This window comes from Aphelocoma coerulescens (genome assembly GCF_041296385.1).
Source record: "Aphelocoma coerulescens isolate FSJ_1873_10779 chromosome Z unlocalized genomic scaffold, UR_Acoe_1.0 ChrZ, whole genome shotgun sequence".
Lineage (NCBI taxonomy): Eukaryota > Metazoa > Chordata > Aves > Passeriformes > Corvidae > Aphelocoma > Aphelocoma coerulescens.
Genome location: NW_027184085.1, coordinates 2,121,182 through 2,148,417, shown reverse-complemented (window position 1 = coordinate 2,148,417; position 27,236 = coordinate 2,121,182). Strand labels below are relative to the sequence as shown.

At 48.3% G+C, this 27,236-nt stretch overlaps 1 protein-coding gene across 3 annotated transcripts in view; it reads left to right on the top strand.

Moving 5' to 3' along the window:
• Positions 1 to 27,236, top strand: part of CTIF (cap binding complex dependent translation initiation factor) — a 148,106-nt gene that overhangs the window by 57,757 nt on the left and 63,113 nt on the right. For all 3 annotated transcript variants that reach the window (XM_069001583.1, XM_069001582.1, XM_069001584.1), the window contains exon 7: positions 22,165 to 22,241. In XM_069001583.1, coding sequence (XP_068857684.1) covers positions 22,165 to 22,241 — 77 coding nt within the window. The remainder of the gene's footprint in view (positions 1 to 22,164; positions 22,242 to 27,236) is intronic.

The window sequence follows — 27,236 nt, the reverse complement described above, 5'->3', positions numbered from 1 at the left end:
ACAGGGCTGGTGGCCGAGGGGAGCCCTTCAGCACTAGAGGGCACTGCGGCCTCGCTGCACGGCCCTGGAACACGGCTCTGGGCAGAGGAAATGAGGTTTTTCCAAAGGCTTTTTCCAAGCAGAAACCCCACTCTGCAGTGTCTCTCACCCTCCTGTGCCAGGTCATGCTGCTCTCTATCCTGCTGTGTCCACCTTGGGCTCGGAGTGCGTCTCCAGCATGGGGAAACCTGAAGGTGTTTCTCTGTACCTGGGGCAGAATTTGGGTGTGAGCTGCATTTTGGCTCCGAGCAGAATGAGGTTAAAACTGAAGGTGTCTGTGACACCCCCCGCCCCCGTACCAAAGCCCTGAGGGCGGCTGGTTCTTAGGGGTTGGACAAGTCCCATCTCATGACTCCTTGGAAATCCCACCTTTGCACTCTGAGTCCTCAGCTCTGTGTATCTCCCACGGGATGCTCCAGCAGGGCTCAGTCTGGCACGATGTTCCTTGCACCAAGGAGCAGTTCCACATGTGCTGGGGGGTTCTCCCTTTCTCTGGAGGTGCTGCTGCCCTGTCAGGGGTAGGATGTTCCCGTGAACACCCTCATTTCCATCTGTCCCTGTCCCCCACCTACTTTGTTGTACCCACCCCATGTTAAGGACATGCCAGCCTCAGGAGGACAGAGATGGGCACCATGGGTTGCCCACTGCTGGACCATCACTGTTCCTTACACACCAGTTTGCCAGGCACTGGTTTGTACCACAAATAAGATTAATAATGGGATGTGGGCTGCTTTGCAGCTTTTTTTCAGGTCAGGATGATGGAGGGGTGGACACATAGAGATGTCAGGACTAGGCTGGGCTTACCAATAGGAAGTAGTGAAGTTCATGTTCATGACCAGGGACCACAAAGAAAGAGGAGTATGGGAGAGCTGTTCCTGGGAGGGCGATGAAGAAAGATCCTCTGTTTTACTTTTAAGGAGTCCATAAGTAGTTTTAGTCCCGTGAACTGCAGTTTTCTGGGGAATTAACTGGTTTGGGCAAGGGGAATTGTACTGGGGTATAAATAACAGCTCAATAGGCATTTCAGGCTCAAAAGTGTCACCACATTATGCTCTGGCTGAAACACACCAGGGAGCTACTTGGGTTTTTCCCAGCTTTACAGCTGACTTCCCTTTCAGAAAGTTTGCTTTTATGCAGCTATATAATATCCAAAGCAAACCTGTTTTGGTTTTTCCCAGTCATGTCTATAGACTCCAAAACACACCCTTTAAATCCTGCCTGAATTTTATCTTCTCAATAATGTTACATTTCCTTCTCCCTTGTTTTCTCAGAGGATTCATTAGAAAACTGAGAGGGTTTTTGCTGCACTCACTTGAGTTTGCTGAATACTTTCCTGCAGCGTGAAAGTAATGTGGAGGAATGATTAAATTTTAAAAAATGTTATTAAAAGTAGCTGAGAAAAAAAAAAATCCAGATTTCTAAAGATCCCAAGTAAAAACCCAGTGTCTCTTTGGTCAAGCAGCTATTTCTGCTGGCTTGGCTGTTTCCACATCCTAATCCCCTTCCCTGCTCTCTGTGAAAGGGATGAATTTTTAATAAAATCAAGGGAAGGAAGGAATTTTCTCTCTCAAAAAAATGTAGGCATACCACAGGACCAGAGAAGGGAGACGTGCATACATCCCTGTTGTCAGAAGGACCTGGAGAGCCTAGAAACACCTCGCTCTCTAAAAATCCTGCTAATGGGGGATGTCCTCATCCCTGGTCCAACAAAATAGGAGGTTAATGTTTCCTGACACATTTATAAATTTCTTCTTAACCAGAAGCAGCTCCCTCACCCTTTTCTGCTGCCTTTCCTCTGATGTTGTGGGAATAGAAAGCAATACAATAAATGAGACCAGAAGTTCTTAAAATGCGAATTTCCTGCCTGGAGGCAGCAGGTAAGTGAATCCCATTCAGCTTCGAGAGATGTATATATAGCTATGGGTGTAAATATAGGTATTTAGTGGCAGGGTAAGTGTTTATTGCAATGCAGGGTGGTTTGGTCAAAGATTGTCATTTAAGTGGGAAATTTATTGCTGCACACGACGCCTGGATGTCTCTTCCACGGGGAAAATAAAGACTGTTTATGAAGGGATTAAATGATGTCCTCACTGTGGTAGCAGACCAAGCTCTGTAACCCAGAGGTCCTTTTAGTCCTACATTTGTATTGTCCCTCATTTTATGATTTTAAAAGTACTTTTGGTGGTTGGTTTTTTCAGGATCATAGAATCATGAAATGGTTTGGGTTGGAAGGGACCTTAAAAATTTTATTGTTCCAACTCCTCTGCCGTGGGCAGGGATGACTTCCACTAGACCAGTTTGCTCAGAGACCCATCCAGCCTGGCCTCGGGTCACTTCCAGGGATATTCCATTAACTTCTCTGCTGGCTCTGGAAATGGCTCAAATTTCCGTACACGTGCTGGCATGGTCAGTGAAAGAAAACTCTGTGACCTCCCCAAAATGCCTTTGCTGGATGGTGGGCTTGAAGGATTTTGTTGGGGCTAATAGGAATAGCGAGCGGAATGTGGTCTCCACACCTTAGGCCATGCGATGCTGCCCCTGTGTCCATGTCTCCCAGGGTTATTCCTCTTTATTCTTCTCCTGTTCATACTGCTGTGGAGAAACTCCTCATTGTTAGCTTGCTTTCTTTTTCTTTTTTTTTTTTTTGTTTTTGTTTTTTTTTTTAATAATTCTTGTAATGTTTGAGCAGAGAAACCACTGGAGAATGATAAAGCTTCATTTCTTCCTGCTTTTGTGACCTGCTTCATTATTTCGTTTCTCATTGTATATTCTTCTGAGGCGCCCTGTCCAAACGGAAAGAAAATATGTGTGCTTGTAGGAGCTGTTTGTTTCCCTTTGGCTGGGAGAAATAAGACCCCTTGGGTGGGCAAAATAAGTAGGTATCACAGAAGATATGGATTGCTTCTGCTGGTTAGTTCTGGGGAGCTGACATTTGCTCCATCATGCATCTGTGAGCAGCTTTATTTCCTGAAGCTGGTGGGCTGTGTGTACCTTCAGCTGGCCAGCCTTCCTCTTGGTGCTCTGCACAAATAAAATATAAAAATATATGTTCCTTAAGTTTAGGTTGCTGCACATTTTCTAGATAAGAATGAGAAGATTTGGGGTCAGTAGTTACATGTACACGGTTTGAAGGAGCAGCAGGAGAGATGAGACACCCTGTCTTCTTGTTTCATGATTGTTCCACAACAGTAATCCAGACCAAAGGCAGTTTTTAAGATTCAAGACACAGATTTGCCCTTGTAATTCAAAAGAAAACATCAGTTCAGGCTGACCTCCAGAGTTCTAGCCTGATGGCACCATCCCACTGCTGCTGCTGGACACCCTGGGCACACCACAGAATGACAACAGTGGCTGCTCTGCTCCAGCCGTTGGGCCTGTGGTCAGTGAAAGTTTGGTTTTCCAAAGTTTTCCTCTTGTTCGGGTTGTTCCCATACCTCTTGCCCATAGAGCTTGTTCAGCTCTGCATCTAGGATCTTAAAACTGCTTGACCAGGAGGGTGTCGCTGGGGAGAGTCAGTCTGTTCTCCCAGGTAATGAGCAACAGGACAAGAGGAAGCAGCCTCAAGTTGCACCAAGGGAGGTTTAGATTGGATATTAGGGGAAAATTTCTTCACAGGAAGGGTTGTCAAACATGGAAATGGGTTGCCCAGGGCAGTGGTGGAGTCTCCATCCCTGAAGGGATTTAAAAGCCGTGTGGATGTAGCATCTGGGAACATGAGGCAGTGGTGGCCTTGGCAGTGCTGGGGGAATGGTTGGACTCGATGGTCTTAGAGGTCTTTTCCAACCTAAATGATTCTATAATTGTATCAGTCTGTCTCGGTGTAGACAGCGCTGGGAGACATCAGGGATGAAGAAGCTTCAGGATTTCCTGTGGTTATACAACCAACTCAGCCCGAAGGTTATGGAGAACCTGGGGGCTAGGCAGGTGGCTGTGGATGATGACAGGTGGCTAGGTGCAACCAGTGTGCTAAAAAATCATCTCCATGCGAGCAGATTTTGATCTGGAAACCTGGTGGTGTGCTTTGATACCTGTATTGTTGGGATAAGGTTTCCACTTGTGCTTTATTTTGCTGTCACAGCAAAGCCAGCCCCGTGTGCCTCAAGGCTTTGGGAGGCGGTGCAGTCCCTGCGCGCCCTGAGCCAGCAGTGTCCCGGCACAACAGGTCACCACCCCAATAAGCACAAAGGCAAGGAGTCAGGCTCACACTGGAATGGTATTTCAGCCAGAAAGAGCAAAGGGGGCAGAAAAATACCCTGACCATCAGTATGTGAGTGGCCACCTTCGTGTCGTGCGATCACAATATCGGTTTTCTATTTTATTTTTTTTATGGTTGGCTTAACAATTAAAAGGCTACACTGCACTTTGGTTTTTCCAGTCTGCTGCATCGTGTGACCCCGGTGACTCCGAGCTAAGCCTCGTTATATAATGGCGGGGTGTTTTTTTGGAAAACCTCCATTTAATCCTTTCGGAGCAGAATTTGCTGTTTTTGTTTTCTTTCATATCGTCGTCTTGTTTCCCCCCTCCGCCTACCCCTTCCCCGGCCGGCGCACGCTGGAGGCGTCAGTCTGGGAGCAGGGTCCTTTCTTCCCTTTTCTTTTTTTTTTTTTTTCAAATCTGCAGAGAAAGGAAAAAAAAAGGTTTATTTTCGTTTGCTTGGGTTACAGCGCCTTTCCCTGCCGTCGGGGGGAAGGACTACGTGATGTGCAGCAGGTATTTTGTGAATGGAGCACAACCCTGTGACTCCCCGTCGCTTGACCGAAGGGGGAGGCAGGGGAAGGAGAAAGAAAAAAAAAAATAATTAAAAACCACCACCCAGTGACTCCATCTGACTCGTTTTGGCTGGAAAACTTTTTCAGCGCCGTGGTTCTTAAGCCAGGAGGAAGCTTTCTTCTGGCCCAAGAACAATAAAGGGGTCAGCAGCCTGATCCTCCCTCCTACACCCTCTTCCTTCCATTGTGAGGGGTCTGTGCAAATATCCCAGGCTGCTTCTGCTGGGGCCTGAGGGACCTGAACAGCACATGTGACATTAAAGAGAGACTCCGCGAACTCAGTAATCCTGCGAAAAGGAAAAAAAAAGAAGAAAGAAAAAGCAAAATGAAGTCTCAGAGGAGCTCTATTTATGGTGTAGTGTTATGCCTGGAGAAGTTACCGATGGGTGTTTCTCATGGTGGGGGGAAATCCATCCCCTTACCCTGCCTAGGTGCTGCTTCATAATCCACGGTAGCATCTTCACCACTTGGTCAACAAGTGGCCAAATCCACACCCAGGGAACGTGAACCCTCATGTCTCACCAGCCCTGCACCTCCTCCATTTCTTGGCTTATCCAAGAGGGGGAATTTCTGCTGTTCTCATAGTGCAGGTGCAAAGCCTGTGTGCTGCAGGTGTCCAGTCTCCAGCAGAGGATGGGGATGAAGGAGGCCCAGCTGCTTGACGTGTTGTGCTTGTTCAAGGGATTCACCACCACCTGGCAACACTCAGTTTTTCAAGCCAGCGCTTTTAATACTTACCCTTCGGATGTATATCACAGACCATGAAGGTCTGAGCCAGCAATCCCTGGGGCAAAAGGTCTTGAGAGGTGCTGTGGGGCCACAGGAATGTGCCCACCAGTCCTGTCCGTCATGAAGGCCACCCGCATCTCTCTGGAAGGAGGTCAGACACTGGTCAGAGGGCTGCTGTGGTTTCTGTGATATTTCTGGTGAATGCAGAGCAGTCACAAAACTCGCAGCCCACACTAGGTTCTGCCACCATGAGTGATGATTCTCTTTCCAGGTGGTATCTGCCAAGCTAGATGACATCTCCTCCCAAAGGAGAAGGTGGGACATGTGGCCTTCTAAGAGAAGTAGAGTTCAATGCAGGAAGCCACATCATGCACTGAAAACCTGATGCATTTGCCAGAGGGAGAGCATATGATGCTCATCAAGTTGTAGGAACCCACCCTTTTTTTTTTTTTTGACACAATTACCCACCTAACAGCATGTGTGACCTCACCTGGCCACATCCCGGCTCGCTGGCCCCTGGCACCGCGCGGCCGCGTGGATCACGGTGGCGAACTCGCCGTAAGGCAGTTCCCGCCGTTATTATCTCCTCGCCGCCTCGATAACGCTTCACTGGCGATGGCCAGGATTTCCTCGCACTACAGAGCTTTCCTGAGAATCAGCTCTGCGAGCGGCGGAGGAAGCAGCCACTGCGAGATTGCTCCTGGCTGCTGAGAACACGGTGGCCGACTTCAAACGTACGTGCGACCTGACATGATCCGAGGAGCGCCGCGCCGGCTCCTCTTTCCCCTCGCCCGCCTCGTCAGGGTGGGTGGGTGGAAACTCCTCTTCTCCTGCAAGTGCTCCAAGAGCTGAAGCAAGACCAAACATGGTTATGAAAGCCTGTCAGAGGTGGGGGAGAGTTGTCCCATGTCTTGCCTGGAATTCTGAGGGAACGGCCAGAGCACTCACGGCCAGGGTGGAATTCAGGGTGTCCCTGCCACTCCTCTTGCTGTGCCACAGGGTTGGGACATGCTACGCACTTCTTTTTAGTTGAAAGGGAAACCATTTGTAGTTCCATTTTTAAGTGCCTAGGCAAACAGATTTGTTATTTAGACTATTTTCTTTTTTTACAAATGCCCATGTTTGAAGGTAAAAGCAAGCAAGCTGCAGGTTCTTCTTTTAGCCTTTTCTCCTGGTGCTGGAACAGCTCTATGATCTCTGCAGACAGAGTCTAGCTCCAGGATTTTGATGGTGCTTCCAAGTATAAGTGATAATTACATTGGCTGTGTTGACCTTGGTGGAGGGCAGGTGAAGTGTGACAGAGTTCCAAGGTACAGCTCCTTTGCTGATATTCCAGAGAACCAGTACCCAGCTGCCCATGGCCAGTGAGGCCACAAAATTAAAGTAGCTCCAAGGGTTGCAAGTGTACCTAAGGCTGGGAACCTGCTGTGTTAGAGGTGGAGTTCTGGGAGTACCTGACCATCCTGACATTCCTGTCTGAAGGAGAAGAAAACTGCCTCACTTGGCTACTACTTGTTGCATCTTTTCCTGGCATGATTTGCATACAAGGCAGGACTTGAATTTATTCTGCAAGTCCTCAGCTTCTGAGAGTTGTTGGTTCAGGAAGGGCAAGGCTGCAGTGTAGCAGCTGGTGGCTGTGCTCTTCTGGGAGATCTAAGGTAATTTTCCTGACGTGAGGTTGGATTAAAAGACAAGGTGTTTCGACAGCACAGAAGTCTTTATGTGAAAATTGATGATTTAGTGGTCACCTAGAATGATTTGCAGTTTGGATGGAGGAATCCAGGCATCTTTCACAGGTGCTTTTCCAAAGGCACTTGGTTATTTGGTGCCTTTGCTATGTTTAGCATGGGTAAATCAGAAGTTAAAGCCCTGGTGGGAAGGACTGACTGTTCAGGAGCAGAGGGTATTGCAGCAGAGGATGGTTAGAAGTGAATTATATGGAGACAGGGATGGGAGTGGGACTTGGTGGCGGTCCCTTAGTCTACTGTTAAGTCCAGTCAAGTTGCTGCTCCTTGATGAGAGCAGTCCTGTTTTCAAAGAAATTGACCGAAAATCTCCATCTTCTGTGTCCAGATTTCTGAACTTCTGCGTGTGTCTTTTGTCCACGTCTTCCAAGACTTGCCTGTGATGCCTGTTTGGAGTGGCTGCCTGTTTGCCAAGAGGGCTTTCACTCTGCCAGACCTAAGCACCTACCCACAGCCACCAAGGTCCTACTATGGGTAGATGCAATTGAAACAAGGTTTAAAAGCTCATATGAAAGGGCATTGAATGGCAAAACATACCCCGCTCCTGCAAGTGACCTCCAGCCCTTTGGAAGCCATTTGGCATCTTGAAAGATTCCCCATTGGGTGCTGCAGTTTGCTGTGGGGTGGTTTAATGGATTTTGTGTTGCCACATCTCTCTTCTTCCCCTGTGTGGTCACGAAATGGCTTTTCAGACCTTAACTCATGGAGAAAGACATGTCCAGGGGATGGGCTCAGGGAGTATCCTGCCCTGGGAGGTGAGGGCTGAGGCAGCTGGGAGTTTCTGCTGGAGCTTTAAGGAGTCTCCCCATGCTGGGAGCTGTGTACAGTAGGAACAGTCATCAGCCTCATCTTACGTGCGCCTCGTCTCACTGGTTAGGATCGCTTCCCCCGTGGAAACCATCAAGAATTTCCGTTATTTCCTTTCCTGAGGCTTTGTTTGGGTGGGGATTTCTGGAAGGTATTTCACAGGCAGGTATAATTAAAGAAAGACATGCTTTGCCTGGAGGCTTGACGAGATTTCTTTAAAGCCGGGCCTTTAGCATGGTGGCAAAACAGAAACCGTTTTTTTCCCGGTCCAGTGGAGGGGAGGCTGGGGAAAAGGGGGAGATAATCAGCTGGGAATCATCCCAGTTAAATGCTACACACTGGGGTTAAGGCCCTTATCCAGCAAATCCTTGAAATATGTGCTTAATTTTAAGTCCCCCTGACTTCAATCTGTTTACTCTTGTGCTTAAGTTTAAGCATGTGCCTAAGTGCTTGGCTGGCTGCAGGCCAAGGCAAATAGTAGTCTTAGGAGCAGAATCGCATAAAGTAAGTGCTTTACTGGACTGAAGTTCCGTGGGACAGCGGGTGCCGTGGCACGTCTGGGATCCTGGAAGGGGACGGTGCTGTGTATCCCAGCTCCATCAAGTTATTCCGTGTTGGGTACCACAGACTTGGGGCTGTGCGCACCTTGCAGGGAGCATCCAAACAGTGTGGCCTCTAAACAGGTACCTGAATTTCAGCATCTGTGTTTCTCTGTTCTGAAGGCATCAGCCTCACCTGTAACCTTCTGTATATCACAGACACAGTCTTGGAAAAGTATATAATTTATTTCCTCTCAGTTGAGAGAAAAAGGAGCATGTTAGTGGGGGAAAATATTCTTGATTTTATCATCAAAGAAGGAAGGAGAGCAGATTCTATGACCTGACTAATAAATCTTCATAGGAATTTGGGTGGCTGCATTAACACAACAAAAAGGACTCCTGTATTAGCACAAGCTTTTATAATGGCTTTATCTTCTTCTTTCCTGTTCCAAGCTAATTCCTGAAAGCCTTCTTCTAATCCCCCATTTTGCTCATCCAGCCTGGACTTCTTAGAATGGTGACAGGGTTTTTTTTCTTCAGTTTTAATCTATAAATGACAGCACTTAAAGCTAATAACTGTAGCCGTGGCATGCACAAAAGTGAAAAACCACCATCAGGAAAACAAGATCTGTGTTTTTTGAAAACATCACTGCCAGGGGTTAAGGGAAATCTGCAGCTGGAACAAATACAGCATTCGTCTAACTTCCTCAATAACTCTGCCGGGGGAGCGGGCAGTTGCCAGACTGAGGAAGCATGGTTAGCCATCGAGTCTTTGAATGCAGCTCCGTTTCCCCCTCAAACCCATGGAATTTATATTAACCTCCAGCTTTTCTTAGCTGGTGGGAATTTTTTTTTTTTTTAATTTGCTTGAGTAAGAGCCTCACTTTTGTTGCTTTGGTTCACAGGAGGAGCGGAGGAGATGGTTCTGCTCCTTGTGCCGCGCTCATGCTGGCAGAAGGCCAGGGATGTTAAATGAATAATTTCTGGCAGTGATAAAGGAGAGAAAGGTTGAAGCTGCCAAGCACAGAGTCACAGATGCCTGATGACTTGGTTTTGGGAAGGGCAGGCTTGAGAGATCCTGGCTCGCTGGGTTGTCTCCAATCCCAGCAGAGATGCAGGCAGGAGGAAGGACCCCATGTGCCTTTAGCATCTTGTACATGGGTATAAATGAAGTGGGCGAATCACAGAATCACAGAATGGTTTGGTTGGAAGGGACTTTAAAGACCAACTCACTCCAACCCCCTCTGCCATGGGCAGGGACACCTTCCACTATCCCAGGCCACTCCAAGCCCCATCCAGCCAGGTCTTGGACACTTCCAGGGATTCAGGGGCAGCGACAGCTTCTCTGGGCAACCTGTGCCAGGGCCTCACCACCCTCACAAAGAAAGAATTCCTTCCTAATATCTTACCTAAATCCAGCCTCCTTCAGTTATGTGAGAATGCCAGTGGGATGTCTAAAACCATTTTCACTGTGATACTTGTCTACCTAATTTAAGGCCACAGGAGACCTACCCAGGTGAGCATGGAGTGTAGCTTGGGAGACCTCATTTTGCATCCTGGGGCTCTCGTGGGGTCCCTCTGTGACTTCAGAGCCACTTTGGAGGCAGGGCATCTGCCTTGTGGCTGTGGTGCTGATGGTGGTGACAGGAGTCCTGGGCAGAGGAGAGAGCTGGCTGAATGGACATGGTGGATGTCCTGGTTGCCAAAATTGCCACCTCTCTAGTGGCAAGCAGTTTGATGTCTCCTTCCAAGTTGCTCATCACAAAGTGCATCTGCAGTTTTCCTGTCGTGCCCCGTTCTGCTCATTGCCCATTCCAGTCTCAGTGGCCACTATCTCAGACTCTTTTCAGCTTCTGGAGCTGAGCCCATCACAGACCCAGTTCTGCCAGCTGCAAGGGCATCAAGGAGATTAGAAAGCAGCTGAAAAAACTGTAGTGAGGAGGGGCAACATGACCCAAGACATCCCAGTAAGGAAGGTCTTTGGTGTTGGTCACTTGACATATGAAAATGTATCCAGCAGTTTGCTGCAGATTCTTACGGAATCATGGAATGGTTTAGGTTGGAAAAAACTTGTAAGACCATCAAGTCCAACCATTCCCCAGCATAGCCAAGGCTACCACTGGCCCACGTCCCCAAGTGCCACATCCACATGGCTTTTAAATCCCTCCAGGGATGAGGACTCCACTACTGCCCTGGGCAGTGTTTCTGTGTTTGACAACCCTTTCCATGAAGAAATTTTTCCTAACATCCAACCTCAATCTCATCATTTTTGTCCCCAGTTAGATCTGATGAAACACCTGAAGGTGCGTCCTTGTGACCAACAAGGAATTAATTGAGCAGGCTTCACCCAGCACCTGGTAGTCATTACAAAAGCAGCTCTAACTTAGGCTTTCTCTGTCAGGAAAGCTTATGTTTGAATGATGCCACAGTCTTTGGAGTTGACACGTTTGAGATGCAGACTTTGCGAGATGTGGGAGAAGGGATATGGCCATCCTGCTGCCTGTCCTCTATCATCTGGACAGAAACCAGTTTTTGAGGATTCTTTTTTTGGTGGGGATGCCAGATCCATGTCCAGTGTCAGATTTGGATGCTGCTACAAAGCAGCTACAAACATGCCTTTCTCACTCATCCCCATTTTACTGCTCAGAGTAGCCTGTGGCTCCCAGAGGTCTGCAGAACGTCAGTGAAAAACCACCAGCTTAATTAATATATGATGTGATATGATTGATATTCTGTGGCAAGTGCATCATGTTTTCTGAGCTTTTGCCTGCATTAAAGCCCATTGCAGCTGGAGGAATCTTAGATCCTCAGTGCATGAAAGGAAAGTCCTGGGGAGGGATCAGACAGACACTCAAGGAGCAGCTTCTTCTCCCCAGGTACAAACTGCCAGTAAACTGGCAAGGAGCAAGTCAGACCCTTGTGTTGCACAGCCCACACTCCCGTGAAGGACTGACACTTTTCAAAGGGAAGAGTAGGGCTTTTATAGGATTAAATTGGCATGTGCACCGCACCTTGGGATATTTTCCAAGCCAGAGTGACTGAGACATGGGATCCTTACTTGATCTCTGTGGGCTGAACTAGACTAAGCAGCAACTTCAGAGAGGAGAAAAGACATCTCTTGGTGGCATAGTCCTGAGGAGAGTGCACTGGCTCAGTCTTCAGCTGACTGCAAACAGGAATATCTCTTGTGTGAGAATGTTTCCAGCACAGCACAAGGGACTTGGTAAAGGAAAGGACCATGCTTCGGCCATGAAGGCCTGTGAGAAACATCCACTGTTGGGCCAAGAGGGGCTGCCACCAGCATGACCATCTTCAAATTGATGCCAAAATTCCCTTTTGCTTTGGTAGTGCAGTGTAGGGATCACAGGGATATGGATCATGTAAAAAAAAAAAAAAAACCAAAATTGTTGAATTATAAACTATTGTTTGCAACCTTATGGTGTTGAAAAACTTCATGCACTTGGAAGATGTCCAACGGGAAGTGCCAAGGACTGAGCACTGAGAAAGTTCTCCTAGTGCCTCTGGATCTACCCATGGTGAAAGAAAAGAGGAGCCACCTGTTGTGTGTAAGGCTGTGAAGTTGTCACTTTGTAAATAGGGCGGTTCATCACTGGTGTACTGTCCCAAACCCCAGGAGCTTGCACAATCTTGAAGCTCCTTTAGGCTGAAGCTCTGGTCTGCCTAAAAGATGAGTGGAGGCCTGGTTCTGGGGGACTGCACAGATGGACGTGGAAAATACACCTTTTTTTAATAGTAAGAGTGAAATGGAAATATTCTTAGATGCAGCCCTTATCACCTGGGAGCAACACTGAGGTTCAAGCATACCTGGCCAGGGAGGCTGTACCAGCACTGGGGGTAGCACAGAAGGGTTCCAGCTTAGAGGTTCCTAAACTCCCTGAGTATTACTGTCTCTCTCTGGCTCTGTGGCTCACACGCATGTACACACAAACACACAGCTAGCTTCAGTATAAAGTTGGTGGCAAAAGAGGCAGGAAGGTTCTTTGCGTGGCTTCCAACAGGAGCATTTATTGCTTCTACACTGTCGAAGGTTGCAGAGGCAAAGATGAACATGATCCCAAAGCTCACAGTTTTATCTGAGGGCGGGGAAAAGGCAGGACCAGGGAACGGGGACCAGTGGGGAGCTCTGGGGGAATGATGAGGGGTAGAGGCTGACAGCCAGCCAGGGAGTCCAGACTGGGAGAGATTAATGTAACAGAACAAGCATGCTGGGAGAAGTCTTTCTGGTCACCCCAACATGAAGTGCTTCTTGTGGTACTAGGGACTTGTCTTACTGAAAACTCTCTGTCCCTTGTAATGTGTGTTCACCGGCCACCACACCTGAGGTCCTGTCAGGTCTGTTTATACATTACCTTAAGAATTTATCCCAGTTCTGCCTGTAGGTCTCCTCCTTGTGACACCACCCACCACGATGGAATGGTGGGGAGGTGTTGAGGGACCTCCTGCCGTCCCACCTCCCTCATCTCAGCGGGAGAGATGTGGTCAAACAGCACACCAAGGTGCACAAATGGGGGTGGTGGGCTTTGAAGAGCACAAGGTACAGGAAAAACCAGACTGGGGAACTTGACAAGTACAGAGGAAATGTATATTTTAAAGAAAAGTGGGACTGAAATATTTCAGAGGGACTGAAATAGCTCAAATTATAAATATTCCAATAGCAACCTCATAACACTCTTAAGGCCCGGGTAAAGCTGTTCCTCTCTCACCCCCAAGCTGGTGCAAGCCAAGGAAAATGTAGGAAAAGCTTTTCAGAGTAGTGCAGCCCTTTCTCAAGATGAGCTGGGGCTACCTGGACAGACTGCAAACCAAACAGCGTGTCTGGTGCCTCCTGGTCGCAAGTGATGTGGGCAGTATTTATTCCCAATATTAGCTGAAAAAGGCTCCTTTTTCCAGGGAAAAGCAAACCTAGGTCATCAGTGTGATTTATTTTAATGATTCTATTTAAATATTCTGCACTTAAAGACTCCAAGCAATGGTATGGTTATAGCTATACCTACTGGATAAATGTATTTATTTATGGATGGGATGCTTTACTGCTGACAGTACAGTTTGTTTTTAAGCCTGACCAGGGTAGAGGAAATACATACAAATAAACAATAAACCTAAACAACACTAAAATAACATCAGTTAAGACAATTAGAGTTACTTCCACTCGCAAAGTATTGTTCCCATTTTGCTACAACATGGGAAAAAGCTCCATTTCCTAAGTCAGCTAGTAACTGATTTGGGATTTGCGGATTCTGGTAACAAAAGGGGATTTCTTTTGTCTGTTATTTATACTCTTCCTATGGCTCCATGTGTCCGTGTCGGCATGTCTGGAGCACCCTGTCTCAGTGCAGCAGTGTCTCCAGCCTGTCCCCATCTCCGTGCCTTAGCTGGGCCTGGTTGGGCTTCTCCTGCTGCCCGTCCTGGTTGTGCTGGTGTGAACATGTGTGTTTGCAGAGGCAGTTTCTCCTAGAAGACATTGTCCTGGTTTTTAAAGTTTTATTATCTCTGAATTATGTATAATTCAGGAGCTCAGGGGCCAAGAGTTAAAAATAGAGCCCGGAAAACGCGCTGTCAGTAATCAGCAGAAGGCGCCAAGGAAGGTTCAGGCCATGTTTTAATTGGGATGCTTTGCCTAATTATTCTAATGCTTTAATTGCATTTGCATCCTTCACCCCACACAGGGAGTTTCATGCTGGGTTGTTCTACCATTCTCTGTGTGTTTTGTGCCATCCCAGAGCTGGCTGCAGAGGGTTGAGGTGGGACAACTTAGCTGCCACCAAGTAGTTTGTGCCATTCCCAACACTGTCTTGCCTCCTCCAGCTGTGTGTCTGCTCTCTGCCAGGAGCCAGTAACAAGCACCAAGGAGAGGTGACAGGATAATAAGTGTCTGAATGATGCTTCTTTGGGTCTGGGGCTGCTTGTGTAGAGTCTGTGGTTCATGAAAACACCCATCATTCTGTGAGAAGTGTACACCAGAGCATTCACACTCAGCAAGTGGGAGTGCAGGAGGTTGTATCTTTGGGGCAACAGGGGAAGGCAGAGCCCTGCAGGGAATACTGCAGGTGCTTTTAATGATAACTAAAGAGTGATGTTTAGCTGTGACCATCCTGATCACAGTCACAGCAATCCCAGTCTTTTTTTTGGAAGAAGTCTCCTCCAAGGTGCTTATCACCGAGACGTGTGCTGCAGCTACACATTCAGCCTTTGCTGGCCATCTGTGATTTCTAATGTATGCCCCAAAGATGCACTTAACCAAGAAATCCTCCAAACTGGGACATCTCCCATGCAATTGCTTAGAATCACAGAAACATAGAACCACCTGAGCTGGAAGGAACCCATAAGGATCATTGAAATCCAGCTCCTGGCCCTGCATAGGACAGGTCTAAGAATCCCACCCTCTGCCTGAGAACGTTGTCCAAATGCTCCTGGAGCTCCTCTCTGGGGCATGTTGCCCTATGCCATCAGGCCAGCACATCCTACTGTCAAGGTCCCATAGAGCATCTCTTCTCCACAACAGAACTTCTTAGATCAGTCGTGGCAAAACCCGGAGAGTTTTGTTCCTTTTCCAGCTCCGGGATGGCTGGAAATTGATTTCTTCATCAGTCCTGTAGTTTAATTTAGCCCTGACTCCAGTGACTGAGGTTGAAGAAGGTGTCCTTGGAGGTTGCCAGGACCCACGTGTGCTGTGTTGTGGATGAGGAAGGATGGTAGAGCCACAACTGTCAAGTACTGTTAGGGTTTACTTGCCTTTTATCTTGTGTGGGGAGTATTTTGCAAAACTGTTGCACTTTCTGTTCTCTAGATGTTGAGCACCAACCGGTTGCTTATTCAGAAGCAACTCTTATTGTAAGCACCTTACAGGAAAATATGAATAGCTTGCAATTTAAAGGAACAGATTTATCACTTATGTTTTAACAGAGAGGAAATAATTTCTGTGTGGCTTCCTGACAGTGTTTGGTGTCCTTCCATGGCCTTCAGACCAGGTCAAGGCTTTGGTTTGTGCCTCAGCTCTCTCCTTTCAAGATGTAAAAAATTCCCCTCATGGGTGACAGGCCAGAGCCGTGGGAATTCCTGGAAGAGGAAGAGGCAAGTGGCCTCTGGGAGGAGAGCTCTGCTGGAAGTGCCCACAGGACTTACAGGTGTTCATGTGTCACTGAATCATGGAATCACAGAATGGTTTGGGTTGGAAGGGACCATAAAGCTCATCTCATTCCAACCCCTGCCATGGACACCTTCCACTGGAATCACCTCCAGGAGAAATGCTGGCCTTGGGTGGATAGAGGTGATGCTGCCAGTGGCACCTTTGCCATGTTTTTCATGTGCAAGGGGCTGGCCGGGGTGGTTGTACTGAATATACTGGCACATTGAACCCCATAGGCACCGTGATTATGGGACTAACACAATAAAAGTTAAATATATCTGCAACTCTGTGCTGTCCTGGACTTCCCTGCCTTGGACAATCCATCCTATAGGCAGATGAAAGCCTTATTGCGGGGTGTTGCAATTCACTGGGTGGGTTTCTGCTGATCGTTTCTGGAACCACAACATATTTCTCTTTTTACACTCCCTCCAGCCTCAGTATTTCTGTTGTTCCCTTTGCATGGACAGATGGGTTGTCCTCGGTGATCCCAGCCCCACCTCACCCTTCCCACTCCCCCAGAAAATAAATCCCACCCTGAACTTCGTGTGCAATAAAACCCAGCGAAACTCCCAGCTCCTACCTCAGGCCTAATAACCAGTTTGTTCAGTTCAGGCCTTCTGCAACCATTTGTTTAAGATAAGCGAGAGCGGATGTTTCTTGAGGGCACAAAAGGTTCTTGAGATAAAGCTCCAGCAGGACTGATCCCGCGCTGTGGCTGGAGCATTTCCTTCTCTCATCACCTGAGTGTTGGTTTTTTCCATCGGTACAGTGCTTTTCTCAACCTTCTGTTCACACTCAGGGTTTCAGCGTTGCTGTTTCTATTCAGGTGTCTTCACCTGCTTGACGATCACAGGCTGGGGGTGTTTCTGCTGCATGGGGAACATCTGTGAAAGAGGCTGAGTAAGTTGTTACGAGTGAAGACAGTTGCCTTGTGGGCTGAGGTTTCACATCTGAAAGTCAGGCTGTAAAACCACAGGGATGAAGCAATGAACCCAAACCCCTAGAGGCCCCTCGAATCTTTGTGAAACACCCATGAGTTCAGCCACCTCAGGCAACAGCTGCACTTGGGAATTGCAGCAGTGGAGGAGGAGGAGGAGGGAGGGTACAGATTGGTCCCAGATAGAACTATCTCTTTTGTAAGGCTGTTGTTGTCAGATGCCAAAGGAGTTGCCGTGATTTGCTGCCTCGGGGTGGTCACAGAAGAACCACTGGGAGCAGAAAGCTCTACCTCATTCCTGCTTATCAAATTGTGACTTGGGAGTGTTCATGGAAGAGAGGCTGGACCTGCCCCAGCCCTGAACCCCCCGTGCCCTGGGCTGATCCCCAGCGTGGGCAGCAGGGGAGGGGGGATTCTGCCCCTCTGCCCCGCTCAGGGGAGACCCCACCTGCAGAGCTGCCCCAGCCCTGGGGAACAACAGCACAAGGACCTGGAGCTGCTGCAGCCAGTCCAGAGGAGGCCACCCAGATGCTCCAGGGCTGGAGCCCCTCTGCTCTGCAGCCAGCCTGGGACAGCTGGGGGTGCTCAGCTGCACAAGAGAAGGCTCCAGGGAGAGCTCAGAGCCCCTGGCAGGGCCTAAAGGGGCTCCAGGAGAGCTGCAGAGGGACTGGGGACAAGGCATGGAGGGACAGGACACAGGGAATGGCTTCCCAGTGCCAGAGGGCAGGGCTGGATGGGATATTGGGAAGGAATTGCTGTCTGTGAGGGTGGGCAGGCCCTGGCACAGGGTGCCCAGAGCAACTCTGGCTGCCCCATTCCTGGCAGAGGGGTGGAACTAGATGGTCTTTATGGTCCCTTCCAACACAAATCATTCTAAGATTTGTTATCCCCAAATTTGCTGTCCCCAGTTTTAACAGGCAAAGCTGGTGCCTTCCTCCAACTTCTTCAGATGATCCTGCTGCAAAGGAGGCATGAGAAAGATCGTAGCAAAGTCTTTCTTGTAGGAGGGTAGCACTAAACCCAACCATTTCCCTCTTCTGATCCTGCCCCTCTTCCTCGTGTCCCTCCCAAGCCAGTATCCCACAGGCTACTGCGCTGGGGTATGGGGTGGGATCAGCAGAGGGATGTTGCTGGGGAGGGGCAGGTATCAGTGGGTGAAGAGGTGGAGGCTCTTGGGTTGCTGCAGAGTGCCAACGAGATCTTGAAAGCTTTTTATTTGTTCTTCCATTAAACTTTGATGCAAATGGGTCTGAGGGGGGCAGCTTTTTGGAAACACACAGGCAGGCAGACAGGGATGAAGCTTGGACAGACAGGTAAAGCACAAAAAGAGAGCACATGGCCTTCAAACCTGCTGCCTGTGACCTCTGTTTGCAGCAAGTCCAGTAGATGACAGGTTTTCCTAGCTGGCCATAGGACAGTCACCTGAGCTTGCCAGACATCACCTTCTCCAAGAGTTGTTTTCCCCCAAAAATCTAAAAATGTGTATGCACGTCACAACACAGCTGGTCTCCTGGGGACTGGCCCAGAGGGCAGACCATTCCTGAACAACCCTTCTTTTCCAGAGCTTCTGGCCCTTCTTGTCAGAGCATGTATGTTTATGATTTAAATTGGAACGTATGTGCATTAGAAGTCCCATGGGCGTCTCAGGTTCTGCTCCAAGCTTCCCACCATGCAAACCACAGAGTGTTTAGCATCCAAAACTGAAAATTAGCCCTGTTAGCAATCCTTCCTGTGACCATGGGCTCCTTGTGCTTTGCTTTTCCCACACCCCTTGCTTTCAGAACCAGCAGCACTGAAATGCTGGTTTGTTACCTTCTCCAGCCACCTGTGCATAAATATTAGAATAAAACCCATGTGGGAAGGAGACCAAACATGATTTTGCTGCCTGCTGAGGAGCTGCAAACCTGCCTATGAAAACCATGAGCAGCTGAATTGGATGGTGTTTCTGGCCAAAGCAGGAGAAAAACCCATGCCTGTTGTAGACCCACTGAAGAGCAGAGGGTGGTCTTCTGCCTTCAGAGACGTTTCCCTTTGGCTCTGTTCAGGGATTTGGGCTTCCCAAGGAGTGTCTCTGCTGAAAGACAGAAGAGCTGCATTTCAGATCCACGTTGTCCTCAGTGAGCTGGCTCTGCTGAAGGCACTTCCATGACTGTCCTGCACGACCTATGGTGGGCAGCAGCCTCAAGGCAAGAACTGTGTTATCAAAGCTCTCACCGTGCCCTTGGGATTCTGCCCCCACCCACCCATCACCTTTGGTCTTCTCCAGCCGCTCCGCCCTACTTGCAAGTTGCTGATATTTCCTTTTACATCAGCTCGCTGCACAAAAAAAAAAAAAAAGAGTCAACTTTTCTCCCTTCCAAATTTAGCTTTGTTTAGGCACTAAAATAGACAAGAGTAGGGATCAGTGACTGTTTTTTTCCAAAACATTGTCTCATGACGAGGACTGAGGAAGGGAACTGCTTGGCTGCAGAAGAGAGATGTTTGATTTTTGTAAATGGGGACACAAAGTTCTCCTCTGTTCAGGCACAGGCGGCGTCCAGGAGTGCTCCTTGGATTAGGAAGTTATTCCCAAGTAATTAATTCATCTTTCATCCCCTAGACATCAGCTGCTGGTGGGTAGAGGTCTGAGGAAGGACAGGGATTCTCTGCAAGGAGGACATGCAGGAATGCACCGCCGTACGTATGGTTTCTAGTTGGAAAGAGCAGAAAGGCAGCTCCTGAGGCTTTAATGAGGGCTTCACTAGAGGAAATTGGTCCTTGAGTGGAGTGGAGATAGTTTCATTTTTCCAAGGTAATTGTATTTGCACATGTGTCTGCAATGCAGCTTAAATTCCTAAAAACACCCCAAGCATTAGCCTGCTGTGGTAGTACAACATTTAGAAGCAGTCTCACTAATTATTATACTATTTTTAGTCTTATTTCCTAAACTAGCTCTGCTGATGGGATTGGGCTGTGTGTGTCTCCTCCTTCCCTTCCTTTTCTCATTCTGTTTGTTATCTGTTGGCCAATTTCAAGTAATTTTTCAGAGGAACAGAGATCTCAGAGATATTGAGCTCTTCCTATGCATTCAGTGAAAATAAATGGTTGGGAAAATGAGTGATGAAGAACACTCAAACCACAGCCCTCAGTAATGAAGTTTCAGTATGAGCATGCTGGTCCAATGTAAGGTGTCCCTGCCTGTGGCAGGTGGGTTGGAACTGGATGATCTTTAAGGTTCTTTCAAATCCAAATCATTCTGGCATTCTGTGATTCTAAGCTATTATAGAATCATGGAATTCTAGAATATTCTGAGTTGGAAGCCACTCACAAGGATCATCCAGCCCTGCTCCTGGCCCTGCACAGACACCCCAACAACCCCACCCTGGGCATCCCTGGCAGCTCTGTCCAAACGCTCCTGGAGCTCTGGCAGCCTCGGGGCCGTGCCCATTCCCTGGGGAGCCTGGGCAGTGCCCAGCACCCTCTGGGGGAAGAACCTTTCCTGATATCCAACCTAAACCTCCCTGGCACAGCTCCAGCCGTGTCCTGGGTCCTGTTCCTGTCACAGAGAGCAGAGATCAGAGCTGTCCTTTGGGAGGAGCTGCAGACCCCAGTGATGTCTGACCTCAGTCTCCTCAAGGCTAAACAAGCCCAGTGATGTCAGACACTTCTCGTGTGACCCCTCCAGACCCTTCACCATCATTGTAGCTCTCCTTTGGACCTTTTCTAATGGCATTATATTTTGGTTCGGTGAGTTCCTTATGCCTTGAAGTCTGGAGGAATGAAGCTCTCTGAATGGGAAGACTCCAGCTGCCATGGGAGTGATAGGGTTGCTGCAGCAGCAGTTTCTCCAGGCTTTTTGCAATGGTCAGGATGGATGGTCACTATAAACCCCATCTGTCCTCGACTTGGCAGTGCCTTCTCTGGCCTAAATTCATCATCATTCCCAGCAACTATTGTCCTCCATTATGTCTTCCACAGAGAAACTCAAAATACTGTTATCTCAGTAACTGCTACTAAAATCAACTGTCATTTCCACAGGCTCTTCACTCAGAGAGCGGCTTTTCTCTGAAGTCAGTGTGTTATGTTGTCATGCCAATGTCACAAAGCTGCTGCTGGATGAGGCACATCCCCATCCAGCCTTTGCCCTTGCCCAGGCTGCTCCCTCATGACCCCTCGCACGTGGTGGTTCCCAGCAGTGGCTGGAGCTCCAGGCTGAGATAGATTGCGATGGAAATAAAAGGAGCAACTCTTACAGGGCTTCTCGTACCAGCTGGAGAAGGACAATACTGCATAAATAAAATTCATTATGGTTATGACAGCTCTGTGGTCCCTGGTAAATAAATAATGCTTTGCACTTACGTAGAGCCTTTCATCCAGGAACCTCGGAGCTCTGTGTGAGCATTAACAAAGCCTTGTCATGCCCATAGTAGGATGGTAAATACAGCAGCCCCCTTATCAGATGAACAGACCGCATCAGAGTCAGCACCTTCAGTGGAAAGAGGGCACTGGAAAGGCAGCAGCTGGAGTTACACACAGCTCTTCCACTGCCTTGTCTTGGAATCGTAGGATCCTAGATTGGTTTGGGTTGGAAGGGACTTTAATATCATCTAATTCCATCCCCCTGCCATGGGCAGAGGCACCTTCCACTATCCCAGGTTGCTCCAAGCCCCGTCCAACCCGGCCTGGGACACTCCTGGGGATGGGGCAGCCATGGCTTCTCTGGGCACCCTGTGCCAGGGCCTCACCATCCTCACAGTAAGGACTTTCTTTTTAATTACCAATAAAAAATGTCTTCCTAGTATCTCATCTAAATCTGTCCTCTTTCATCTTGTGCTTGGTCACATGCTTTACCATCCTTGTCCTCAGTTGTTCCCTGCAGGGTGGATCCCACCTGTCCTTGCTGCAGGGGTGGCATGGGCTGACTCGTTCATGGTGGGCAGGCTTAGTGAGGTGCTCCTGCTGTGGTTGTTCCCTCCCTGCTGGCGTGAGGGCACAGTCCCAAGACCTGCCTGTTGGCTCCTGTTGGCTTCCCCCAGTATCCTCATAACAATGCCGAGCATCCTCCTTTACAGACATTTTTTCACCTTTTTGGATAAATATACAAAGGAAGCAGCACAGGGAAATTGGATGGCTTAGGTGCGCCAGTGTCATGTGTGAAGTGGGTGAATTCCTTGTCTGTGGTACATATGGGATTTATACATCTGTGATCCAGTTATTTGCCCTTTGTGGTTCCTCCCATACAGAAATTGCAGACAACTTCATTCCCTGCTCCATGCAATGGCCCTGAGACAGTAGAACATGTCTGTGGGTTTTCAGACCTGCTTTTGTAGGGTCTGGATGTTGTAAGGATGTTTGGGTGGGAGCTGTTTCTTTTATTATGCTCACGTGCTGAGTGTACAGCTCTATCCCACTCTGACCCTTTCCATGTTGACGCCTCCTGGAGCTAATGACTGCTTTTCCCTCTGCTTTGCAGGGTTACCATCCATTGCCTCATGAAGCTGAAATCGCACACACCAAAAAACTGTTCAGAAGGAGGAGAAACGACCGGAGGTAGGTGAAACCTCTTCAGTGTTTGGGGTTTTTTTTAATCTTCTTTGTTGCACATCTTCCTCAACTGCCTCATGGTGAATCTTTGGACAGTGCTGCTGTTCAGCAGGGTTAATGAATAAACTCTTATTTGAGCACTAACATCCTGAAAATGTTTTGGGATTGTCCTGCATTGCTCCAGGAGTACCTTAAGGACCTTCTCTTCTTCTTGTACTTATTCCTGCATAACCAGATCCTCCCACTTGTACTCGAAGAGACAGCTGGCAAACTATTGTCTGTAAAAGCTCGAGTCCTTGGGATTTGTTCTCTCTTTTTCTGTTGAAAAGCAAAACTTGATGAGTTTCAAGGTTGCCTGGAAAGCGGGTATGGTTTGGTTAAGAGGGGGTCACAGCCAGCCTCAGGTGTCTGTGGGAAGGAGGGGATGTGCTGTACAGGCAGCTGAATTCCTGTGGCATTGATTTCAATCCGTTGAGTTAATTTAATCGGGTCGATTGGATATTTAATTGTATAAAGTGCATATTCAATTATATGAGGGCATCTAAAGTCCTTGATGGGAATTGTGACCATGGTTAAATGTGAAAAGAAGCGAGGAATAAGGGAGTTAGTTGTACATGCAGCTTTATTTCTGCTGACTTGTTCTGCTGCAGCTGCGACAACACACCCAGGGCAATAAAGCAGCTCTAAAACCACGACTTTGAAAGATGATTGAACAGGAGAAGAAGTGGCCAGTGCTTTCTCCTGGAATAAACAGAAGTCTGTGCCTGAGCTGTCACAGGGGGAAATTCTTGGTGAAGCCTGGAAGACACCTTGGAGTGTGTCCTCAAATCCCCCCATCACTTCTTATCTTGTGAACAGCTATGATGTAGTTAACTCTGCATGGTTTGGTTTTCCTAAACTTCACTGAGTGACCAAAAAAACAGCTAAAAGAAGTTTTCTCAGGCAACCTAGAAACATCCTTCTGTGGTCAGGATGGTTTGTCAGCAGCAACTCCGTTTACTCTCCTTCTGGAGACTCCCTCCTTTTTAGCTGTACACAATTTAAAAGCCAATATAGTTTCATGATTTGGGGCAGGGGGAAAAAATCTTATTTCAGCTGGGTTGCAGCCCTATGATCACCAAAACATGGTTAAAACCAAGCTGAGGTCTGCTGTGTTGCAAAACTGAGCTGGGTGAGCTTAACTGGAGTACTGGGCTGGGCTCCTTGGAGGAATCACAGTGGAGGTTGGAGAGTTCTGCTCCCATTTCTGGTCTTCCTCTGCCATGCAAAGAGTGCTTGATGCTTTGGGAGAGGAGACCTTCAGGGCCAAGGGGTCTTCTGCCTGAAGCTCCATGCCCAAGGCTGTGATGAACCGTGGAGCTGTGTGTTGGTTCTTCCCTCTCATCCAAAAAAACCTGCCTGTTGGAGGGGTGGGAGAGAACATGCCAAATGTGCATTTCTGTTTCTTTTTTCTTTCTGGTCCCTTCAGATAAGCCATCAGCAGACAGAAGCATTCAGCCCCCCAGGGCATCCCTGCCTCCTGCACAGATGGCAAGGAGAGATAGCAAAAGAAACTGCCTTGGGCTGGGGTTGGAAGATCACGGGGTGAGATACAGCCCCAGCCAAGTAGCCCTGGGATAGTGTCCCAGGAGAAGAGAAAAAACCTTTAAAATCCAATTGATCCAGCATCATTCCGGAGGAGACGTGGGGTCACTTCAGCCCTAAGCAGTCTCAAATGAAATAAAATGGAAAGAGCAGAGGATATGCACTTCTGCCCAAGTCCTCCACAGTGCTGTCAAAGCTTAGCCAGAAAACCACATTTTTTTCAATTTCAAAAAGCTAAGAAGCCTGAGCAGAGGGAGCTGCAGTGAAAAAACATTTTTTTTAAGTATTTAAAAGGAAAAGGCATGGTTTCTGTCCCCTTCCTTCAGCTTGAAACCTCAGCAGTCTCTCTCTCCCCATCCCACTTGTGTTGTTGGGGGTTTTCAGGGTCCCCTTGTCTCTGTGGTGCATTTGGGAGTAGGAGGGCAGGTTTAGTCCTTTTAGTGTTGCTTGAGTTGCTCCAAGAGAGCACTTGCTCCTTGGAGAGCTCCTTGCTTCTTAGAATTGATTTCTAGCAGTGAGTTAGCTCTTAGAATGTTTATTTTATGTGGAAAGCATGACAGAAGTAGGGGGAGAAAAGGGCAGGAATTGGTGGGGGAGAAAGGCAATAGGAAAAAAACAACAGATTGTATCAGAACACAGACTACAAAGCTGTTTACACTTTATTGCAGTGCTATTATCTTAATGTCCCAGGCATCATTCTGGGGCAGAAAAGCTCCATTCCGGAGCTGGTGGAGCCACACAGGTGATATAAAAATTCCTCAGGGTGAGATTTTATGTCAGGCAGAACAGTTGGGAGTCACAGGCTTTTTGTTTAAAACCTTATCTGGATACAGAGAGAGTCAAAATTGCGGAGTGTGGAGGGGACATCAGAGACAGTGAGGTTTGGGAGAGGCCTAGCAGGGCCATTTGGTGGTGCATGGGTTGGGAAAGGGCTGCAAAGCAGCTCTGGATGCCTGGACCCAAGGGAAGAAGGTCTGGTTTCCTAGAAAGGTGGTTGGTAGCAGCCAAAGATGGGAGTAGGGCTGGCATGCGGTGAATTTGCAAGAAGAGGAGAGGTTGTCCTGCTAAGTTGGTTAGAAGCAGGTGTGGCCCCAAAGTCCTGGGCACACCTGGGTCTGGTTTTCATGGGGCAGCTTTTCCCCTTCTACTGAAGCTGGTGAGTCCTGAAGCAGCACCCTGGGCCCCACAAGTAATGCCTGCATGTGGTATACGGGCTTTGCCTGCCCAGCACTTGCCTCATCCAAGGCTGACAAATCCCCACTGACCATGGTGGGCATCTCCTGCCGGGTGCAGGAGTCACCCTCACAAGTGGCCATCCAGCTTGGGTCAAGGTGTCAACCCCCAGTATGACCTCTGCTCAGTGCACAGGTCCAGCTGGCCTTGCCTGGCTGTAGGTGACCTTTGGGTTAGCTGGAGCTTTATATAACACACCTACTACAAAAAAAGCTGATAAAGCACATTGGTACCAAGAAATCTGCCTTTTTTTTTTTTCCAGCTGGTCTTACAAATGGTACTGATTCCCTCCCAGAACGTGTGTGGGCTTCTCTGGCCTCCCTGACAGTGCCATTCAGATGGGGACACGTCTTGGGCTAGCGAAGCACCTTTTGTTTCACATGCAGACTGACGCTGGTGTCCAGCCCTGCTATAAATAGCGCCTGTCTCTGCTTCCTTCCTGTCAACTTTCCTCGGGAAATGCTGTCCCTGGGTTATGGAGGAGCACAGCTCACCTACCCTGAGGTCTCTGCCACACACCTTGCACTCTCTTAAGGAGAAGCAACCCCAAGGGAGTGACCCATAGATCTCTCCTTGCATATGTGCTATGTTTTTGTGTTCCCCAAGTAATTTTTTCTGGTTCTGTGGATACATCATCCTTGGAAATGCTCAAGGCCAAGTTGGATGGGGCTCTGAGTAACCTGGCCTAGTGGAAAGTGTCCCTGCTTCTGGAGCTGAATGGTCTTCAAGGTCCCTTCCAAGCCAAATCATTCTGGGATCCTATGATTTTTCCATGGATGCATGCGTGAGGCAGGTATGAAGAGCGAATTAGATGTCCTTAAAAAAAACTGGACACATTTTCCATAGCAGCAGTCAACATCTGCTGGAGGGTTTGGTTGCACAGGGTGTTGTAAAAGCCTGCAGAAGGCGGTGAGGTCCTTCCTGCAAAGAGCTTATGATCAGAGCAGGCGAGGTATCAACCTCTCCACCTCTCCTGGCAGAAATTCTGCAGGCAGTGTCTTCTCTGTTGGCTTGGAGTCAGGAGGTGGGACTGCTACCTCCTGATGAGACTGGTGGAGGGCATCACTGCTTGCTGGGGTCATGGAAGGGGAGCAGCACAGGCAGATGTTTTCATACCATGTCCAAAGGCACCAAAGGCCAAACTAAGAGTTTGACCTCCCAAAGGCAACCACCTGTAGGGAAGGAGAGAGTTTTCCTGGGTGATGGCAGGACCTCTCCTGCAAGAAAAAAAATTCTGTGGGATATGGGGCACTCCAGACCCATTTCTCAAGTCCTCTACTCTGACCTTTCCCAACCCAGTGCCTCTCTCGTGGAAGAGCACAAGCTGTGCTGGGATGTGATCTCCTTGGACAGGTGGGCTCTGGGTTTGGCCCCTTGTTTTTCAAAAAGTTCCCAAAACCCCCCCTTTTTAAGCATTGCAAGTTGGCTTTTATGTTGCACAGGGTTCCCCCAGTTCCCATGGCCTCGTAGTGTGATGTGTTTGGAATGGAGAGTCCAGCTGGCCAAATCCTTTGGCCTGGAAATGCCTGGAAGTGCACACACAGAGGCTTGCCCAGCCTCGTAGGAATGATAAAAACCACTGCCAGTTCAGGTAGGATTTACAGGCAATACATGGAGTTGCAATGGGTTAAGGCAGGTGAGGTTGTACCTACTTCTTGGTCTTAGTTAGCAGTACTGAAATGGTTCTGTGTCACTTGAGGAAGGGCACAGTTTTTCTGAGGACCAGGAAAAGGTTTTTGGAAAAGTCTTAAAAAGTTTGCACCATTGAAATCACATTGATCCAACATCTTGTTGGATTCAAAAGACAAATCAGGCTGAATACCTTACCAAGAGCAAATCCCTGGGTGTGCACAGATGCTGGCTGGTACCTCACGGCGCTTTTGGTGATCCTTGTCTGTGGGCAAGAAGAGGAGAGGATGGCAGAGAGAACAGCCCCATGTCCTGGAGAGGATGAAGTGAAAGCCTGAGAGTTAGTCAATCCCCTCTTTGCAAAAGAGGCCTCTGAATTCCTCTTTTCAGTAGGAAAAGTGAGAATCTCATGTGGTTCTTCTGTGCAGCTGGTGTGACCAAAGCCATGAGGGGCTGCCCTGCTGGTCCCAGCCAGGATTGTTGGGGGTCACAGACAGCCTCTGGTGAAGAACCATCACCTTAAGCTGTGACTGAGCTTTGTGTCATCACCTCCTC